This window comes from Anticarsia gemmatalis, chromosome 16, assembly GCF_050436995.1.
Source record: "Anticarsia gemmatalis isolate Benzon Research Colony breed Stoneville strain chromosome 16, ilAntGemm2 primary, whole genome shotgun sequence".
NCBI classification, from domain to species: Eukaryota; Metazoa; Arthropoda; class Insecta; order Lepidoptera; family Erebidae; genus Anticarsia; species Anticarsia gemmatalis.
In genome coordinates this window covers 9135526-9154877 of record NC_134760.1, presented here as the reverse complement: position 1 = coordinate 9154877, position 19352 = coordinate 9135526, and the positions used below count along the sequence as shown (strand labels likewise).

The window sequence follows — 19352 nt, the reverse complement described above, 5'->3', positions numbered from 1 at the left end:
ATTAGATTTAGTCATTTATTTTTTTTAGTAAATGATATAACAAATCCTAAGTAAATACTATTAGTTTATCCACGCGTTGTTAACCGTTTTAAGTAGATTTTATCTTATATTTATATCTTATTACATATTACATATTTAGGGGTACAGCAGATAAAATGCTTTACAAAAGAAATAATTTCAAATTATTTTGTTGGATTAAGTTTCACCATTCTGAAATTAGTATCATTTTATCAGCAGTCGTCATTATATTAGTATCAGTTGGTACTTTGACAGTAGTCTTAGTACATTATCTGTCATTTTATCCGTTGGTTAGGTTATCTGACATTTATTTATCCATACATTCCATAGGTACTGTAATATTTTTTTAAATCGGTGTTCCCGCCTCTTCAAGGTCCATGACGGATTTCATTTTCTACAATAATACTAAATAGTAATTTAGTAATAAATATTTACTGCTGTATAAAATAAAAATTATCAATTCCGATATTATTCTTACTCATTGAATATTTCTTTTTCTTTGTATATTTTTTTATTCCGTAGCTTACTTTCTATTTCCATCTCTTTCAAACACCACGGTTCGGCAATCAGCAACGATAAACAAGCCGGCCTTCTAACAGCCAATACCGGCCAAGTACTTGCGGAGTTGCCGATGCCGACAGACGAGACGTCACGTAGTCGTCGGCCTTTTCATTAGTGTGCGTAGTAAAATTTGTGTGCACGTGAGTCTCGATATCTTCGTGTGCATATTGTTACGAGACGACGAACGTACGACAGTGTAGTGTGGTGAAGTTTTCGCCGATTTAAAAATTGTGATTACATGAATAGCAGCGATATTTTACATCAAAATCAAAACAAAACTTATATAATCAGTTGTGTAGATAAATAAATCGTTACTGTCCGAGTGTTTTCAGTATAGTGTGGACATAGCTATAATAAGCGGTGCATTTGTTTATTTATAGACAGTCGCAATTTGCAGTCATGTAATTATTCCAGTGGCGCTAAAATGTCTCAGAGGGATACAGCGATACATTTGGTTGCCGGAGGGTATGTATTGTGAGCCGTGGGGGTTCTTGATAAAAGCACTTGTTAAATTGTTATCGTGACATATATTATATCTTTATCAAATTCTCGATGGCTACAGGAGTATTGGCACATGTGGCCAAGACGATGTTTACGCCAGCGGTTTCACTGTGCCTACGCGTGGCATGCTTATAAACGTACATCTTTTTGAAGAAATTTGATCATATAAATGTTGATAATCAAGTTTATCATCAATATGACCATTAACCAACTTTCCAAGGACTTTCAAAAACAATAACTTTACTAAGTTTTCACAAGCATTTCCTGGGTTCCAGCATTTGTACTTTTGTTACTAATTTGATCAGTTCACATTTTCAAGGACAGAAATAATAATTTTATCTCCTAAAAAATATGTAATCTAGATATTTATAGTTTCAATCAAGGTCCATCTGTACCGCACAATCAGTAGGTAATCCAGATTGTGAATAAAGATGATAATAGAGTTATTTTCTATATTTAAAACAGTTTAACACAAGTTGTAAATACTCACAACACTATAGGTACAGAAATTGAAGTGTTTCTTATGTTGATAATAATGAAAACAATAAATTTTCTTCTGCTTTCTCAGAAACTAGATTATATGACAAATAAAAACTTTATTTAGTATTTAAAAGCAAGCTTTAATTTATAATAAACTACTAGCTGGGACAAATTTTCAGTACCTAGTACATATTATTATATTTGTTTCTTGACAAGATATTCATATTTTCTTCTTAACTTTGGAGCCAAGTCACAATATAACTCTCACAAACATTTTCTTTTTATAGTCATAAATTAGTGCTGTTACAAAAACTATGTTACACTTCATTATAATATCACTAATTATTTAGGATAGATGGATGAGATACAAGGATTAAAATAAATCTTTATTCAATACCATAAATAAGAAAGAACAATATCTATTAAAAAGAAAAAATCTTTAAATATAAATATTCCTTTCTTTCAATACAAAAAAATGTTTTATTTGTGGCTCCTGGCTAGTGATACTAAAAACCAAAATTTGTTATACAGAGTGGCCGGCACAGCAGGTGCAGTAGTAACATGTCCACTAGAGGTTGTGAAAACTCGTCTTCAATCATCAAAGGGTGTGGGTGTCTCACCTCCGTCACAGCCACCACCTTCAGACAACACAGCCAATGCTAGGAAAGTCTGCTCTAAGATTCCTAAACATCAGGTATGTTTATATAACTGTATTTTTATATAATAATATTTAAATGATCCAAAAATTTTGAGATTAAATAATGTTTGAATTTTTAACTCAGTAGTTTGGTTAGGTATATTATTTGATTTTTATAAATATCTAAATTTTTTGTAGTATAGAAATCTTGTTCTTATCCTATGGTTAGTGGTCGAGCAAGTGTCAAAGCTGTTCAGGCCACCCAAAGGCCTTTGACATGGCTTAACTAGCTTAGACATTAAAATGTATATTAATTATGATTAATCAATGTCAAATGCGTAATTAAAATTGCATCTTCTTTTATGATAATTATGAATGATGGCTAATAAGTGGGTATGGTGTTTATAAATGCAGATGAACAAAGACAATAACTTAATTTAAATAATTATAAGCCCAGTTATTTTTTTGTTTCATTATAATAGGCACCTGTAACACAATAGATAATTTATTTATAGTCAGAAGGAAAAAAGAGAAACAATCCTGTGTATTCAATTATTCATAGTAGTAGGTACATAAAAGAAATTAAATATATTTTTTTCAAAGTAGCAAACCTTAAGAATAAATAAATTACCTTTTTTTTGTTAGGCAACACTTCCTTAAAAAAAAAACTCTTAAAAATATACACTGGAAGCAAACACAGTACAAAAAAGTTTGTCCAAAACATATCCCGATATTTAGCGAGGTACTTTGTCCTAGCCAGAATCGAGAGGTCCTTCGTCAAAATAGCTAAAAATTGTTTTTTAGATCGTCGACCTTATTCATCATTCGTTGTTGTCGGTGTCAATTGCATGGCGATCGATAAGAGATCAATTGTTTGATTATGCACCATAAATAACAACTATCGCATAATGTCAAGTGCTCTCAATCAACATTAATGTTGTTTACCGAACGACTAGACGATGTTTTCAAAACATTGTTTACTCCAAAATGCATGTTATCATCACAACATCTTAAGGTTAAATCTAATTCTCGTTTTGGGACGAAATGTCACAGCTATTTTTATGCGCTGGTAACCTCGATTTAATAAAAGGGCACACCCCTTTCTTCTATAGGTATTTTTAGATAAATAAGATTGATCGAAATCAAATTGTCGGATATTGATTTGTTATCTTGTCTCAATAATACTCTTGCGACCTAAAAATAAAATAATACTATCAATACAAATCATATGACAGATGGGAACTGACCAAGAAACGATAAAATTAATCACTTGGAGCGCGCATGAAATAAAAATTCCCGTATGCATCATCTTTAGCATTTTATCGTAAGAGAACAGTTACTATTTTTACTTAAACTTGAAAAATTGTAATCAGAGATTCCTAATATTTGTATTTTCGTACAGTCGTACTCGCGAACGCGATCATTCGGTAGTGTCGTGTACCTACATGTTGTGCAAATAAAACAATCAAGGAGATCAGAAGATTAGGGAGAGACCACGCAGTCTTACATGTTTGGCTGATTACATTGTTATTACTTATTGCTGCCTACAACACTCATATCAATAGTATGAGATACTGATGTTGACTCGTCATTGCTGGGAAACAGTATGATTTCGACAGCGCATTATAAAGCCTAATAAACAGCTCCAGATTTCCATCTAACTAGTCATAAAACCACTCTTCTGATCTGTGTACCCCTTCATAGTATACTTCGAAGTACAGTACTTCAGTTAAGGTTTCATACTTTTCCATCATTTTCGATCTCTCTACATGCAATATTGTGAGTATTGGCTATCTTAATCAGCTTTCGCCATAATATTATGTTCAGTTACACAAAAATAAGCTTTAAATAAACACAAATATGTCAACAAAAAAGCAGCAATGCGTCATACCGACGCTATTGATCCCAGTATTTGTATGTTTTTTGCAAAAAATCTAAAATTAGCGTGTAAATTAACGTTAGGCTTCAAGTATTACAAATATCAGCGCCTTATCTAAAACTACAATGTTATCAGTAAATTATGTAATATCATTTTATGTGTATTTTTATCATCAAAAGGAAAGTTTTGGCATGTTCGTTGGGTCTATAGTTCGTCTCGTGATTTACGCTTAGGCCAAAATATGGTCAGAATGTTCGCTCCACAACTTTCTGAGTGAGTCTTTATGAAGTTATCTAGAAAACTACTGGAACCATTCCAAGAATTCTTACTGTGTAACGAAACTATTATATTATGTGGATGTAGGCTATGTTTTGCTGTATAGATTTCGAAGAAAGACATAAAAGAATCTCTTTGTGCTACCCAAAAAGTTTTAGTATCGGTACCGTAGACGTAGTTGTAAACAGACTTAAGAATATTTTTCTAGTGATTGTTTGGCTCTATTTTTACGACAAGCAAATGCATTAAGAGTAATCGATTACAAAACGTGCCTTTGCACTATTTATTAGCTAATCGAACATTATCACCACACTGGCAGGTAATGAAGATAAAAAATACAAATGCGCCATAGATTCTCACATTGCTAATATGATACCGTATCTGTTACCTAAGATTGCGAATATTTCCGATAACCTATCGGATGTAATAATATTGAAACTGTATTATTATAATCTCGTATTATCTGTTAATTATCGTAATTCATTAGTTAAGGTAATTAACGTTATAATTAAAATGTTGTAGACGGGAGGCGTGAAGATAACGAATGTTCTTCAAAACGATGTTGTGAAGTAATCTGAGCTAGCTTCTGTAGGTAGAGTTTAGGCAGACTAACCCCCGGTTTCTGAGGAACATTTAACGGTAGTTTATCGATTCAATTGCGTTTTTTTTTTGTATGAGTTTTGTCGCTAAATGTACTCAGAAACCGGGGATTAATATTTTTTTCTTCTTAACCTAGGCTGTCTTATTGTTGGGCAATTGTCTCTCATCTCATACTCATCATCGGTTTCCATCATGCAGGTGTCTAAATCGTCACGCCAAAGTTTTATATATTTTTTTATTAAATATAGAGCATTAGATATTATTTCCTCAATGCTACACAAAGAACTAGTAAAATGGCCCAGTATCTTCACACATAGGTCTAACTTAACTTACAATGTGCATAACAAATGTTTCTTCAAGGCTTGTTGTGCCATGTCATCGACCGCCCATACAGCTAAAGTTCAACCCTACAGCCCATATATGTAGTCTAGTTCTCATTGCCCTCCCATTGCATCATTTATTATACTGCTTCTAGCAGCCCATTAGACACAGAGCGCTAAAATTGTGCAATCGCTAACTTGAAATGATGAAATCGATACATAACAACGTAAATGTAAATATGTTTTTGTTTCTACTTCTTTTATGCTAAACGACTGATGCGATTGAGATAAAGTTAGGTTATAGATTCATATCCTGTAGAAGAATATACCTAGGCTACTATTGAAAAAAACAAACAAAAACACGAGTTTAGTCGCAAATATAAGATAGTCCTTATTACTCCTTATAATATAACAAATGCGAAAGATTGTGAGGATCGATGTACGTATGTATGAATGTTTGTACTCTTTCATGAGAAAACTACTGAACTGATTTTAATGAAATTTGATACATGGATAGTTTATAACCCAGATTAACACAGGATACTTTTTACCAAGGGAAATTTATCCACGTGGACAAAGTCGCGTGCTAGCTAGTCCTTTATTTTAGAAGTAAAGTATTTCGAAACTCAGAGGTAAAGGACCGGACGTAGGGAAAATCTTATTGTTATTTTTATTTCTCACTCGTTGATCTTGCATATTGAATATAAATAAGTCGGATCTGTTCATTAAATGTCGTAATATTTCTATTTATATTCATTCCGCCTTCGTTTACACCGTGTCGCTTCCTTCATCAATGCACGTGTATAATCACGTTTTTTTCTGTTATAATTAGCATCTGCCCACGTGGAATGGCTTTCCGTGACCTTTCCAAATTTCCCTCTGTTGAAATAGTCTATATTTTGTTGAAAACTTTTTTAGGTAGGTAGGTACGTTACATTTCGAAGATGTTACATTGCAACTAACTCCTTGCAATTATAATTCGATATTACGGACAATAATAAGCATTCCACTCATTTTGCCGTCTTGGCCTATAATTTATTCAACGCCAGGCCCTTTCCTCAATGAATCATCAACACATAAACTTATTCACAAAAGCAACTAGTCTTCCACTTGTTGGAACGAATAAAACCTAAATTTTCCAGCATTACGCAAAAAATGTACACCAATATTAAAATGCAGCAGGTCTTAACCCTTTGACCGCCACGGTCGGCTATACTCGACAAATCAGAACGTGCTCACTACGCTTTCGTCGGCAAATGTCGACAAAAATATAGCGTCGTGAGTAGCAGCAAAGGGTTAAACGCGATAGAAAATTAAAGGTTACGATACCTTTTTTGTTTACCCGACGTTTCGATCGAATTGCATTATGTATAATATTATGTGTACAAGTCGCGAGAATTTCATATCGTGACAAAGTCACCAGTAACAAAATATAGGGCAGTAACGAAAAGGCCTCGAAATAAAACAAAAGCGTGTCGTATACGTCTATAAGCTATTAGTGTAATAGATTAATTAATACGTAATGAGTCATTATAACAGTAAAACTGTCTTTTGCATTATAAATGATTAAAACGTGCAAGGAAATAAATCGGTTTGCGTAAGTGTTATTGAAGGGCATTAAATTACTGAACATCCATTGTAATATTTATTTCTTCAATAATTGCGTTTTAAAGTTGATAGTTTATTTAATCTTCATTCTTTAAACAAAAACACAGTTATGCAATTCTTAAACTAAAATGTTACTCAAACTAAGATCCTATTGTAATTTATTTTCTATCACCAAAGCCACAATCGCTCAGCAACTAAATGGCCCGTATCGCACTTCCTTAGCTAATGATCTTCTGAACATATGAGGTCCCCAACTCCTCACCCTGAAACTACAGGGTGAGGAGTTGAGGACCTGACAATAAACAGGCTTTTTAGATTCTGATGGAAATATTCACGAGATTCACGAGAAAGAAAGTCCTAAGATGACTCTAGTTACTCCATAATTATGTAACAAAAAAGATGGAGCTTTCTTAATTCTGGAGATTAATCAGCATCCTCTTACATTCAACCCCAAAAACTTTTAGAACTATATCACTGCTCAGCAGATGAATGTTTTCAGCCAATCTTGCCATTGCCACAAACGTGACATGTCAGTAACAACCTGGTGTTTGTCACTTGCGTAAAATTACGCGTATGTTGGCACAAGTGCGGTGTGCCGAACAAACGTTTGTGCATTTACAATTTTGACAGGCTACGTACATTTTCAATTAGGTATAATTTCTGAAACACGTGCTGTTTATGAGGCATTAATACATGCGATGCAGTAGACAGAGTTTAGCTTAATTTACGGCGACAAAAATTGTCCTGCCACATCTAATCATCAAAATACTTACAATTTTTGAATGCAATTGCAGTATGTCTTCAAAACGCTAGACCGCATCAAATCAATAGTAAAATGTCCAACAATCTGTGCTAAAAGTCTTCAAAGTGCTCTGTACAGAAATTACAAAACAATGAGTGTAACAGAACGCGTTAATTTTAACATAGTCATATCATAGCCAACTCGTCAACAAAACCTTGGGGCTAATTCGCACACTTCGCTTCCAAGTCTTTATGACAAACTTTGTAATGTCATCGACCCAACTTGCCCTCGGTCTTCTTATGCGCCTGCGCACATATCAAGGATCTACACATACATATATACAAACAGCCAACCATAATTATTTTATTATGCACCTTTACATGTTTAGATTACTGCACTTCTGTATATAGAGTTTGTTTAAGAGAAAATATTGATGTTAACGTTATTACAACCATTACAGTTGTGATATGATAATGCTATCTGCGGTATAATTGCAGGAAATTATTATGCAAACACGCTAACTAAGTCTATTAATACATTGTGCTGGCAATTTCTAAACAAGGTTTCTGTTCATCAAGTTTATACTAAGTTATATGATAAGGAGGTATATAAATGTTGGGACATAACGGTTCCTAATTCCGGATAGAAACGAGAATCTGTTCGTGTATTATCATTTACTTTTTTATTTCCTCACGTCTTATCATAGTCGAGACTTGGGTCGTTTATGATGACATAACCTCTGCCCTATATCCAGTATCTCAATTTTGTAATTCCACTTCTTTTAGTATTTTTGGCACACGAACCGATATCGGTACTCTTTTGGTCATAAGAATGTCAATAATTTGATGTTTCCTTTTTCGTAGTCTTTGAGATAATTGGCACTGGGCTTGATAGGTTTCTTCCACTCGACATCTTTCTAGATTTACTTGGAACTTGATAACATTCATTCACACATTCAAATTATGTGTCATTATGTTATTCAGAATCAAAGAGTATACAACCTTTACGAGCCTTTGGAATGTCAGAGGAGCTCAATGAATGGTCTTTAACAGAGTATTCTAGTTACTACGAATTACCAGCTCATTGGGAGAATATTTCAACCATCCAGCATTTTCTATGTTATTACATTGGCATTTTTTTTCTGTAGTTAAAAGACTGTTTCACAGATCGCTATCAGCTGTCTCCTACTAGTACCGACACATTTTTATCCCAGACATTGATGGAGTGGTAGGAAAAAAATAGGAAGCTTTAAATTCAGCTTGTCTTACTATCTTCCTATAACAAATCGGACAGTTCTTACTAGAATATCTCGTTGTTTTTCACAAGTAAGGCAGTCAAGAAGAAACCCACAGTTCAATGATACCTTAGTAAACCGACAGCCGACCAATCTATCGCTATTAATTGGGCACCGTTCCAATTCTTAGCAGAAAACGTGCTACTAAGAAATAAAACACACCAAATTGTTAGCGCCATGAAATTGAAAACGAAACAGATCTTTTAAAAACCTTTGCCAAATTATTTATTTATTTGCCTTTTTTAATGGGACACTGAAGCTACGCAAAGAATTTATTCTATGTTTTTCCAAACTTTTCGGTTGTTTGCTACCTTTATGCCATTTACACGGGAACATGACACCTTGTCCATACCCGAGTACTATTTCAAATTACTACTGTAACTTGTTTATGTATGCAATAATGTACAAAGTACATTCCGTTTCTAAACAAAACAAATTGCGCGCTAAAATACGAGCGTGTCAAATTTTTTGCTCACATAACAATAATGTAAACCGGTACGTTATACCTATTCGTGTTAATCATATTCGTTTCACTATGTAGACTGACAACAGATAACGCTTAGAAAATAACAAAATATACAATGATAATAAATGATTACGAACCGGTTCGTTCTAGTAGTATAAAACATAATTTATTGATTTATCCACTACGGCTCGAGAATGCCTTGAGTGGCGTGGGAGACATTCATATCAAAATAGGCAACCGCATCATACTCATACTAGATGTTTACAAAAATCTGTTCCCATCGCGTGCCAAGCGTCGTGATTAAGCATAACTATATCAATCTTGTTCAATATATACTCCCTATGATAGGCCCATTTCAACTATTACTGGCTATTTATTTGTTGATTGCTGCTGCGTGCGCGTCGCCCTACCGTGAATCGTAATCAAATATGATATCTCCTCTGACGCACCTTCTCGCCAAAACATCAAAACACATCATACTTCATCACAAATATTACGTTTTACGAAACAAACATGCATATTATTTACCCGTATTTATAACTACAAATCAAAGAGAAATTATTGAGCTAGTGACCTACCACTGGCAGGAGTCCAAACAATTGTTATGCATGTTTCATGCTGTATGCCCAATCAGCGGTTATGTTCACTGCGAAATAGCGCTTTAAAAATTCCGTACCTTCCACAGAAATCCCCAACGTTACATGAACTATGGCTATTTAATGACGAATAGTTATTTTTGTGATTCTAAAACAGCTCGCGTTTAAATCGATTCTCGTAAAACGCCTTCCGAACTGTTTAAATTGATTTACCACAGATCTCGTTTACGCAAATATTTCAAGGATGTTCGTATATGTCCAAGTGCAATGACTTAACAATATTATTGAAGATAAATGTTTGGAATCGTTACATTTTAAAATTCTTAGCCTCGTGAAAATATTCTTATTGTTTTCAGAGCTTCCCAGGTTTTGAGATATTCGAAAATAGCTATTCAAAAGTAGGCCAAGCATGACGTTACAAGTGTTCCTGCTTGCCGTCTTTCAGTACAATTGAAAGATGGGCGTGTAATGGTTCATTAATTGGCTGTAGTACACGATAGTTGACGATAGTATGTGCACTCAACAAACCATTACACAGTTCGCGTTAGATTGCTATGATTTAACTTGCTGCGTAGTCCGTAGATTAATAATGACCTTGTACAATGTCATTAGACATATTGAAGCTAACGACGCTCAAGGCTGTTCTAAAAGTAGAAATATGCATAGCAAGTTGAATTGCAATATACATTCATTGGCTACGGCGTGCATAGTTAAGATACTGGTGTACTTTCGCTATGCCTTTTTATTGAACCCAACGATGCTATCGCAGCGCACCAAGAAATACTATTTTTGCGATGCTTCCCATTGAATCCCAATAAACGTTATACAGGCAAGTTTTAGAATTGCCTGTATAACAACACAAAGCTATTATCTCAGAATTGTTTACTTAATACAACAATGCATCTTCAATAGTTGATAACAAAAAGGGGACAAGAATTTTTCTGAAGCTGTCTAGTCGTGCAAAATTAATCACCTTACAAGGCTTCTGCCATGATTGCTGGGTTATTTTCCTCAGTTTGATCGATCTACGTGTATACTCAGACATTGTTAGCGTCTACTGTATAATCATTTATCTCAGTGTCCACACGTAGAGTATATCTTAACAGGTTTCTTTCGTGATGTATCGCTGTTACAGTTATGTCTAGCAATTGAACTATAAATAAGTTGCAGCTTTGAACTCCGCCAATATTTACTTGAGACATAGTAGCATGTTATCGATTTACTATTGCGAAATATGTTTTAACGAAGGACACTTCCTGTGTTTACTTTGCCATTTATAAATATCTACGTTCTACTGTTTCAGTTTTGCATAATTTGCGATTTTAATTTGCCATTTGACATTATACGGAAAGAACTTGTTAGGTTAAAGAAAATGTTCTGCTTTATATTTGAATTATTTTAGGCTTCTTGATTATTGTATTTATGTATTTATCTGATGGACTTCATGCGTTTGATGTTTGATACATACAATCGCAAATATTTTAACTTTGGAGCTGGCAGTATGGAAACATTTGGCCCTAACATTTGCATAGGTCCCATTGTTTCCATCACTTGTGTAAAGCGCACCTACTTATTTGCTTTTTACTATGTTTATGTAGACTAGTTAGCAGTGTTATACTTACATTTTATGTTATTATCTATTCACGAATACAATGTTGCGCTAATGGAAGGTCATACACATTCGATGTCAGCTTTTAGTTAAATAGATTCAGATGTAAGTCTGTGTTTAACAAAATTGTTCACAATCCATTCGCTTTACCGAACACTGAATAACTGAACCCTTATCCCTGACCGCATGTAAGCTTGACACAAGCGATGGTTATCGTAATGTGGCCGTAATATAATGCAGGAGGCCAAATGGGGCTACAGACGTACGATGGGCGCGATGTTCGCATACAGCAAGCAAGCAGATCGCATGCTGATGTCGTACAATTGTCAGGTACAGCAGTGCGCGCGCGCCGGACACGCCAGGACACCGTCCAGGATGAGCCTCATACAGTGCATCAGGTGAGACCAACAGTTACTTTTGTTCGTTAGTGGTATGTGCAATGTGCTCGTCGTGCGTGTTGTCGCGTTAATTGAACACCTTGCGCTTCTTTATCAACAGTTCCCTCACGTTTCGCAATTTTCTTCCCACATTTGCGTTAGCGTGATGCCTATTTTTAGTCTGATACATTTTATTTCCGACATAAGTACGCTACAGTTGTGTGTGAAGTGTTCGCCGTCCGTGTTGTTTTGTGTGCATTGTCGTTTTGGCGTACAGCCACTGTGTGTGTGAGGCTACTGCGATGCTAAGTGTAGCCCGGTCTCGCTGACCTTTATTTTCAATGTTTACCTATATTTATTTACATGAGCTCGAAGCATCCAAGTGATGTAACGGTGTAACACGCTGAGCTAGCTACGGAAAAAACATTATCTCGAAGATACAAAATTACATTCGCCGTATAGTTAAATAATGAAGCAAGCACGGCAAACAGAAGAAGTCGGTATCGGTCCCAAGTGGCCCGGTTATCAAGCGTATGTAAATAGATAAGAGCTATGATGCCCAAGTGTCACGAGAGCTGAACGTGGTACGGATTCGCGATCGCGACCCCATTGGTGCGCACTGTGTTTGCAGATTAGCCGCCGCTTGCCAATACTGGCTGATCGCTTATCGGTTTGCCTTTCATATTAGCGTGTTATCTCGGATGTAGGATCTGTTGCCTTCTCCGCAGTATAAACAGATTAATTTGAAGTTAAACTTTCTCGAGGTTGTGACTCGACCTCAACAAAAGTCGGTATTAATAGCCTGTATGTTGACATTAAAGTTTTATCTCAATGGAGGAGATATCCATTTACGTCATGAGCCGCCCGGATCATTATCGCCGTTGGGAGGTGCAAAGGTGATTTACTGACAACAGCTTATTTTTTTCAGACACATTGTACAGACTGAGGGCCCTAGAGCGTTGTTCAAAGGTCTAGGACCCAACATAGTTGGCGTAGCACCGTCTAGGGCGATATACTTCTGCACGTATTCGCAAGCGAAGGCGATACTGAATCAAAACATATCACCGGACACTCCGATCGTGCACCTATCCGCAGCCAGTGCTGCAGGTAAAACATGTTTTGTGCCGTCCATCAATGATATTATACAAGTTAATGCCATTCATTTATACATAGTGCATATTTATGAGACATGGAAATGTACATTACAATAAACATTATATTATCTCATCGTCTTTCTCTCATATCCCTATTCATACATACATATTATTATAAGTATTACGTTCGCAGTAGTTACAAGTTATGAAATGTTTCAGGATTTGTATCTTGTACAATGACCAATCCGATTTGGTTCGTTAAGACGAGATTGCAGTTGGATGGACAGAATGTGACAGCGTTGCAGTGTATTAAGAGGATATATGCTAAGACGGTACTTATTTGTTTTAGATAGAGTAGCTAAGTCCATCTGACGAGTCGACATAGAATAACATTGAGATTTTTTTATTATTGATTGATGTATTCTTTGCAGGGTATAAGAGGGTTCTACAAAGGTATAACAGCTTCGTATATGGGCATCAGTGAGACTGTGGTCCATTTCGTGTTGTATGAGGGTGTGAAGGCTAGACTGATGGCAGCCAGGAGCGTGGACGGGATCCCGAGTGATCAGCGCTCTCCCAGAGACTTCCTAGAGTTCATGGCAGCTGGAGCTTTCTCGAAGACTGTTGCTTCTTGCATTGCGTATCCACATGGTAAGAACGAGTTTATTTATATACCTGTCTTTCAACAAATTCTAATTTAATTATGCGTCCTATTAAATAACATTAAAACACCAAGCCTCGGTTTCACAACTTTTGAGTAACTATCGGTTAGTTTATCCGACACTTATTCATAAGCCGCGAAACTTGTTTCAAGAAGATTCTTGCAATTAAACTAAAATCATTTGATATTCTTATCAGAATACAAATCAGAATCTGTTAACCGTAATAAAAAGCTCAGGTAGAGTGTATTTTTAACTCTCTACACTACACTACATACTTCAAAATGTCATTCAAAAAAGGATAATCCGATATAGCAACAAAAAGAAGCTTGGCAACTAAATTGGGGGCAACAGAAAATAAAAGTCGCAGTCCTTAGTGACAACGGTAAATTGGCCAGATTATGACAACATAGGGTCATTAACATAGCATTATACGTAGACTGATGTGTGTCACCTTATCTTAGATTTTTCCGTCTGGTTGATACCGGTACCATTTACATGACCTTGCATTTTAGGAGGAAACTTTTGAAGTACGCAATATTATGCAGTATTGTTTCATGAAAATACGTAATCATTTTAAGATCGACGACATTGCAAATGATCGTTTTGATTGATCGAGTTTTCAATCAGTTTTGATTGTACTTTGGTTTTGTCGTCGTTGCCATGGAATTTGATAAGGGTCTGTCCGCTTGGAAGAAGTAAGATTGTTGCTTCTATTTTTATGTGGATACATGAGAAAAGGAGTAACAGTATTGAAAAAACTGTTTATTATATTATTAATCAGCATTTTTCTTTTTTCATATATCTGTGGTTATTGGTTACCTTTGTTGAAATCAAACAATGAATGACATTACTGAGATTTCCCTTGGCCTCCAAAGGACGAAAGCACTTGGCTCGTTCGTATGTTTACTTATTAGTAATCAAACTTGTAACCCGGTTAAATATTTGGCACCCAACAGGGATCTGCGATGTTGGTGTCAAATCAGATTTCGTTAGATAAACATCTTATTGTCACAAGAGTCTCCTCCCAAAATAATCAGGATCCAAGCAATGACCAATCTCAAAGATACTTAGTTGATTTTGACGGTACCCTAATAACAGGAACTTTAATTCAGAAACATTTAAAACACATTTTTATTCGGTTCCAAAGCATTAGATCAATAGCACTGTCACAAAACTTACCCCCATAAATTAACTAAATTATCTACAAAAATAAGTTAAAGTTTGTAAGGATCGTATCAAATGGTGTTCTTTGGCTTATGCCTAACCCTTCGGGATAAGACGTTATATTATGTTTCTGTGTATGTAAAATAAGTTCCCCTACTAATCATACTCCTCCATAAACTACTCAAATTAGCAAACCACAGGTCTGTGGTTAAACTGGTTAGAAGCGCTTCATACCGTGACCAATAGCACTATAATATTCGCTATTACACTATTATCACGATAATTGAACTATCACGTTGTTGAGGATCCTATGTTGATCAAATATTGAAGAATTAATTAGCAGTGATTAAATTGTAACGGATGTTTGCGGAAAGCACGAAGAGCATGTGTGATAAAAATCTAGATGTAGACTGAATTCAAAGTATTTAATGCCTATTGGAGCGTTTCTTTGTAAGAAAACTTTGAATCCTATAGTTTCTTACATACTATAGTACAAATTTATGTACCATTACATCAGAAATCACAATAGGTACATACTATGTTGATTTCTTCGCTAATGGTCACGTAATCCTAAGTGTAGAGAGAATTTCAAGCGAGCAAAGCCAAAGGGGTTTTTAGCGCTACATTTTATAGGGACATAATTATCTCTTTTTGAATTTTTAATCATGAAGACTCAAGTGAACTTTGAAGATTCCTAACAGATTCTCGTTAGACAATGATTTTTTTCGGTTTAATCTGATGGGATAATGATGCTGACTAGATTGTTAACCATTGTATGTCTATGTTTCAGAGGTGGCAAGAACACGACTGAGAGAGGAAGGCGACAAGTACCGCAAGTTCTGGCAGACGTTACACACTGTCTGGAAGGAGGAGGGATACCGGGGAGTCTATAGGTAAGACCCCCCACTTATTTTAAGCCTTTACTGTTTTTCTTCATTATACTTTATTTTTGAGTGAGAGCACGGGTACATAATTCTTCTCCTACTCTGTTGTGAGAGCAGAGTATTGCATATGTTATGTAAATTTTACTAATAAATGTCAACTTAACATGTCAGTAGGTATGTTATTCTCGAAGTATAATGAATCTGAGTATTATAAATAAACACCCATCTAGGACAAGGCCATCCTTTCAATGATATTCCACTTGAACAATAAGTTCATTTTATCTCATACAAATGTTATATAATAAAATAATATCTCTTTACAGGGGCTTAGGCACACAACTAGTACGACAGATACCAAACACAGCGATCATGATGTCAACATATGAAGCGGTAGTGTATCTGCTCACAACACATTTTAATAATTCCTTCTATGAGAATACCTAGCAATCTCGCACAACTGGCGTTAGCAGTGTCCGAGCCGCGTCGTAAGTGGAACAGTTGTTTCGTACGCCAACATTCAAATAACGTTCTCAAGAAACGTTGATATGTGGCTGAAAGTATACGAAACCTGTCAGTACCAGTCATCCATCTTGTAAGAAGACGCCATTTTGTTATCAATACTGACATGAACACGTTGCCAGTATTAAATAAATTGGTTGATTTTAATATTACTGTTGTAGAAAGCAGATCTCATAGAGTCGAGATCAAATAGCTATCTAACCATTGATTGGTCAGCTTTTTAGAAATTAAACTTTTTTAAAGGATTTGAAATGTACTTACGATGACAATACTTGTGCAGATAAGATCGAAATCACGATTGTTCATTCGAAATTATATATTTTCTCACATTTTGTTCCATGTTGTTATTAATATTGGGTCCTGTTTGCACACAGTGTGTGTCAACAAACTAATCGTGTAGGTAATCAACAGTGCTAGTTATTAATGTAATTGATGGTGCAATTTTCCTGTTTTTGAACACTATGTAATTGTTACGTAGTATATTTAGCTTTCGTACGACTGACAATATTCTCATTGATTGGCGAAGTTAATTGAAATGTGCGTGTGTAGTTCTGAGCTAATCTGAGATTATTTAGATCGTAAAAATGCCAGCCATTTATGAGTAATTGTGTTCATATCACGAACAAAAATGATGATTTTCACGATGTTTTGAAACTTATCAGAATTATGTTGACACAATCATTGAACGTCGAAAATAACAATTGAATAAAGATTATTTTGGAGGGAAGCGATAGTGCTCTCTCCAAGTAATCCGCCTACCAACTGTCTGAATTCATTTAGTCATTAGTTTCTAGTCTCATTAAGTGTTTGAACCACATGTTTTCGTTAATCGTTTCATTAGCATCAGATTAATTATTTTATAATAAGTTTTGCTGGTCATGAGTGAAATAACTTGCTAATTTGTGCCACATGTTAAAGTATGTTGTTTCGGGAACTATGGTTAGAACTATTGCTTTTTCGATATATTTTTGTATCTGTGTAAGTCGATGTGTCAAAAACAGGCTTTTTACAATAGCAAGTAGTTTGTATAGCTCCTACTGTTTATTATGGACTAGTCAGTCATGTCCAAAATTGGTTTCCTGAATATTACGTCCTTTATAGATATTGTATTAAATATTGCCACCACAAAGGTTACGCACGAGAATTTATTTTTATTCTTAAATATTAATATTCCGTAGTCTCAGCACACAAAATAGTAAAACGTAAGCTGTGATATAGAGCTTGTAAATATTAGAAATTAAAGTTATGCTGTGGCGCACATTATTTCCGACTTCCATGGTATTGGATTGTATAAAGTGGTCCATTTGTATCAGTTATCCTTATACACACAATACTGCTGTCTTGGGGGCAATCTCAAATGACCTCATTTCTTGTTTTCCACACTCTGTAAATTACTCAATTATAATTTGTAATTAATGTTTGTGTATTGATAAAATTATTTTTCTCTTATTCTTGATATAAAATCTTTATAACTGTTGTTCCACCATTTACCAATATATTTTAAGAATGGGCCACTCGTTCAAAATTGTGTTAATTTTTATATAGATTTTTATTCAGTCTGGAAACAAATTTTTGGATTGATAGCCAATCGTATATTTATGATTGTCAATATATTTGTTAAATATTCTTATTATATCGAAGTTAAGGAAAGTGATTTATAAATTAAGCATAATAAGGTTTCCAGACAAGTAGATCTTTGATGGTTAAATGTTAATTTAGAGGACACTTTGGACTTTTGTCGGACTGAGTATAAAGTACTATTATTTGTTTAATGAATAAAATATTTAAATAATTACTTGTTTTATTTCATTGTGTTTAAACCCTGATTTATTAACAAAACTTGACAGAATTTTTACTAACACCTGAATTTGATAGAAATTTGAATAAAGCTGAATCTACTATAGTAGACAAAGTAAATTATCTCTACAATGATGTAAATAAGGCAGATTTTTGGTTGAATATAAAAAAACAATGAGAATGTTTTGTAAAATAATAAATGAAAACAATAGGTGACCTACCCATTTTTATTCAAATACCTACAGAATGAAAATTACAATTATACATTCAAGGATATAAGTTGAGAAACAACTTTAACCAATAAAAGGTACCTATTTGAATATAATGTTTTTGTAAGTCAATAACAACACAATTTCCAAACAATGAAAAATTCCTTTATTCCAACATTATAAAGCCAAATAAATAAATACATCATAAATAAATTAATTTATCATTACATTATGAGGTAATAGGTTTCAAAAGAGTTCTAATTGAAATATTTGATATCACAACCCAAACGTGTGTAGAAATTGCATTTGGCATATCACTTGGGTACCTAAGCATTGTTGCAAGAGGAAACAGATCTCCTTTCAAAGCCACTATTGGTTCCCGCCTAAACCATATAACAGAGATAACAGTCATAAACGCAACAACGGCTTGCAGAACAATTTGGATGGTACTTTTCACAGCTAGACTCTTGCTAATTCTAGACTGCGAACCATCTTTCAACTGATTCTCCAGTTTGTTTATCTTTCGCTGAAGTTTCGAGTACGCGGCAAACTCATCCTTCATCGATATTGATTTCTGTTCAGCCTTCAATTTCATAATTTCGGCCCATACTGAGCGTTCTTCGTTGGATGGCCTGGCAAAACATGCTGCGATCTAAGACAAAAACAAGATATATAAAGACAAGATACACTATAACTGATGGAGAAAACTATTCTGTTTGTTGTATACTTACTGGTTTTACCAAATACGGAACTAGTGCACTAAGTGAACATAGAATAATGAAATAAACCAAAAGAAATCCATTTATAACCTCTAACATTGTTCACCGATAATAATTCTAAGTGGTCGGTAATTAACATAAAACACAATTTATAAAGAAACACACACAGTTGTCTATTCCAGTTGTAATTAACACAAATTAATATTTATCTGGAGCCTAGAATTAATTAAAATACACTTTTGTAAACAATATTTTATTTTCCCGTAACAATCACGATGACATCTAGGTGACAACAAATGACGTTGACACATGCAAGCTATGTGAGTACCTATACGTAGGA

The 19352-nt window shown here is 34.7% G+C and overlaps 2 protein-coding genes across 3 annotated transcripts; one reads left to right on the top strand and one right to left on the bottom strand.

The window, feature by feature from the left end:
- The first annotated feature begins 623 nt into the window (after window positions 1-623).
- On the top strand, window positions 624-18080 carry Rim2 (replication in mitochondria 2). 2 transcript variants are annotated; one of them, XM_076124732.1, is made up of 8 exons: window positions 624-1044; window positions 2092-2254; window positions 11918-11985; window positions 12893-13071; window positions 13278-13390; window positions 13490-13709; window positions 15675-15777; window positions 16092-18080. In XM_076124732.1, the coding sequence occupies exons 1-8, from the start codon at window positions 1004-1006 to the stop codon at window positions 16210-16212; spliced, it is 1008 nt and encodes a 335-aa protein (XP_075980847.1). In that variant the 5' UTR covers window positions 624-1003; the 3' UTR covers window positions 16213-18080. The 2 variants fall into 2 exon arrangements, with proteins under 2 accessions (XP_075980847.1, XP_075980846.1); XM_076124731.1 differs by having other exon boundaries at window positions 625-1044; window positions 11828-11985.
- Window positions 18081-18436: 356 nt separating this feature from the next.
- On the bottom strand, window positions 18437-19306 carry LOC142979342 (guided entry of tail-anchored proteins factor 1). Its single transcript, XM_076124201.1, has 2 exons — window positions 19025-19306; window positions 18437-18945 (listed from the first exon to the last, which is right to left on the bottom strand). Exons 1-2 carry the CDS (start codon window positions 19109-19111, stop codon window positions 18523-18525), a joined length of 510 nt encoding a protein of 169 aa, XP_075980316.1. The 5' UTR covers window positions 19112-19306; the 3' UTR covers window positions 18437-18522.
- Window positions 19307-19352: the final 46 nt, after the last annotated feature.